This window comes from Octopus bimaculoides, chromosome 24 (assembly GCF_001194135.2).
Source record: "Octopus bimaculoides isolate UCB-OBI-ISO-001 chromosome 24, ASM119413v2, whole genome shotgun sequence".
NCBI classification, from domain to species: Eukaryota; Metazoa; Mollusca; class Cephalopoda; order Octopoda; family Octopodidae; genus Octopus; species Octopus bimaculoides.
In genome coordinates this window covers 8,463,233-8,466,469 of record NC_069004.1, presented here as the reverse complement: position 1 = coordinate 8,466,469, position 3,237 = coordinate 8,463,233, and the positions used below count along the sequence as shown (strand labels likewise).

The 3,237-nt window shown below is 35.4% G+C and overlaps 1 protein-coding gene across 1 annotated transcript; it reads left to right on the top strand.

Moving 5' to 3' along the window:
• Positions 1-6: 6 nt before the first annotated feature.
• Positions 7-1,760, top strand: LOC128250695 (zinc finger protein 665-like). Its single transcript, XM_052976363.1, has one exon. The coding sequence runs from the start codon at positions 231-233 to the stop codon at positions 1,440-1,442; it is 1,212 nt and encodes a 403-aa protein (XP_052832323.1). The 5' UTR covers positions 7-230; the 3' UTR covers positions 1,443-1,760.
• Positions 1,761-3,237: the final 1,477 nt, after the last annotated feature.

Genomic DNA, 3,237 nt, shown 5'->3' with positions numbered 1-3,237 from the left:
ACTGTGATATCTGTGGTAAATCATTCGGTTATTCAAGTGGATTAACTGTTCACAAACGTTTCCATACAGGAGAAAAGCCATATCACTGTGACATCTGTGGTAAATCGTTTAGTTATAGAGGTGCATTAACTGGTCACAAACGTCTTCATACTGGGGAAAAGCCATATCACTGCAATATCTGTGGTAAAGCATTTGCTCAAGCAAGCCCATTAACAATACACAAGAGACGCATGCATACAGGAGAGAAACCCTATCCGTGCGATATCTGTGGTAAATCTTTTGCTGATGGGAGTGGATTAAATGTTCATAAACGTATTCATACAGGGGAAAAGGTACATCACTGTGATATCTGTGGTAAATCATTCAGTTATCGACATACGCTAACTGTTCACAAACGTATTCATTCAGGAAGCAAGCGTAATTACTGTGCTATTTGTGGTAAATCATTCAACGGTAGAAGTGAATTAACAGTTCACAAGAAACTCATTCATACAAGAGAGAAAGCCTATCACTGTGATATCTGTGATAAATCATTCACTGATCAAAATCCATTAGCCGTTCACAAGCGTATTCATACCGGGGAAAATCTTTTCCACTGTGATATTTGTGGTAAGGCATTCACTTATAGAAGCCCATTAAATCGTCACAAACTCATTCATACAGGGGAAAGACCATATCACTGTGATATCTGTGGTAAATCATTCCGCTATACAAGTGGATTAACTGTTCACAAGCGTATTCACACAGGGGAAAGACCATATCAGTGCAATATCTGTGGGAAATCGTTTGCTTATGCTAGAACCTTGAGTGTTCACGATTGTATTCATATAGGAAAAAAACCATATCATTGCGATACCTGTGGTAAATCATTCATTGCTGGAAGTGAATTGACTGCTCACAAATGTGTACATACTCGAGAGGAGCCGTATCACTGTGATATTTGTGGCAAATTGTTCTCTGAACGTTCTGGCCTTATTAGGCACATACGTACTCATACTGGAGAGAAGCCATATGAATGTAACATCTGTGGTAAAACATTCTCTGAAAAATATCATTTAACTAGTCACAAATACACTCATACAGGTGAGAGGCTATATCACTGTACTATCTGTGGTAAGTCCTTCTCTCAGACAGGCCATTTAACTGTTCACAGTCGTACACATACAGGTGAGAGACCTTATCACTGTGAGTTCTGTGATAAATCATTTTCTCAAACAGCTCATCTAACAATCCATAGACGTATTCATACAGGAGATAAACCCTATCAGTGTAATATCTGTGGTAAATCTTTCTCGCAAAATAGTGATTTAACTAAACATTATCGGATGCATACAGGAGAAAAACCATATCAGTGTAATATCTGTGGTAGATCATTTTCTCTAAATAGTGGTTTAACTAGACACAGGTGTTTCTATTCTGCAGAAACAACTCTATCGCAGTGATGTAAGTGGCAAATCATTCTCTGACTCGTCTACTTAGAAACACACTCTGTGAAATGGGTGGCAAATGAACAGACACATCAGCATTCTAATCTTACAAACAACATAACAGCTTCTATAACACTGGCTCCATAATATAATACATTCAATAAACTCCAAAATTGATGGTGATAAGCAGGGCATCCAGTCATTAAAACCATGATCTCCAAAATGGAACATAGAAGTTGGACTATTTTTCCCTGACTCATCTAAGACATGGAATGGATCCTTTTCTCTTTTTTTTTTCTTTTGTGGGAGTAATAATAAATGATTGAGTATTTATATTGCATTGCTTGTTTATTGCTCTGGTGTTGTGAAAATGAGTTGTGTTTTAGAAAGATCAATTTCATTGAATTTCATTGAATTTAATAAAACTTTACATAACATATTTTGGTTATCTCATATGTTGCAGTCTGATTCATCCTGGGTTTTGCACATTGTCTAAAATTATACTTAATTTAACATTAATAGAAGAAACATATAACACAGGTTAGCTCTGACCGGGAGAACAGAAAGATGAAATCTGTTCCAACTTTTTCCAAGCACATTGCAACTGAAATTAAGAAAAATTCAAGTTAAAATTAATAAAACATTGATGTATTTCATTCAAATATAAGATTCTAAATAAATTCCATTCATGAAAATAATACAAGTTTAGAACACTTAAGAATCATATTTGGTGGATGAGGTTTTAACCTGAAAAGTATGCGACCTCTCGTCCCGTTATTTAACACATCTACCTCAAGAAATAAAAAGTTTTTGTGTTCACTTTGTTAATAAGGTGCAGACGTAGCTGTATGGTAAGAAGTTTGCTTCCGAGCCAAATGGTTCTAGGTTCAGTTGCCACTGCATGATATTTTGGGCAAATGTCTGTTATAGCCTTGTGAGTGGATTTGGTAGACGGAAGCTGAAAGAAACCCATTGTAAATATGTGTGTGTGTGTGTATATATATACACATACATGGGAGAATTTACGAAAAAAACAACAGACGAGGACAGGTGGTGTAAACAACAAAAGGATGTATTAGTTTAACGCTCAGGAATAGAGAAAGTCTTTAATGTTTCGAGCTACGATCTTCAACAGAAAGAAATAAGGAGAAGAAAAATATAAATGTAGTGGTCAGCAATCTATCATACACACATACATATATACGTGTGTGTGTTTTGTTTCTGTAACATACAATTATCAGACAATTTTCAAAAAGTTTCATTTTGCTGACCTGTGTTATTATATACAGAACATAAAAATACACACATGAATATTTATTTATATACTTATTTATTTATTAATACATACATTGTTGTCATCCATACATACAAGCTTGTCCTTTACAGATGCTGGTACCACATAAAATGCACTCATGCCAGTGTTGTGTAGATCAGCCATGTCAAACTGAAGGTCCTCCAAGGGCCATATCAGTCACATTTGTGTTGCCACAGGGGCCACATTCGCTTCAATTATAAATGGAAGTCATTTAATAAAAATTATTGCAGAATATTTCTTCTTACTTAAACTTAGAAACACAACATGGTTTTGCCACATTCAAGAATGCAAAGTAACGAAGTAGTTTAACAAAAGAAAATAAACAAAATTTTAAAAGGTAACATAGATTTGAATGCAACAGCAACAAATTCATTGTACAAAAATTACAATAGTTCAAAACGCAGGAGTGGTTGTGTGGTAAGTAGCTTGCTTACCAACCACATGGTTCTGGGTTCATTCCCACTGCGTGGCACCTTGGACAAGTGTCTTCTACTA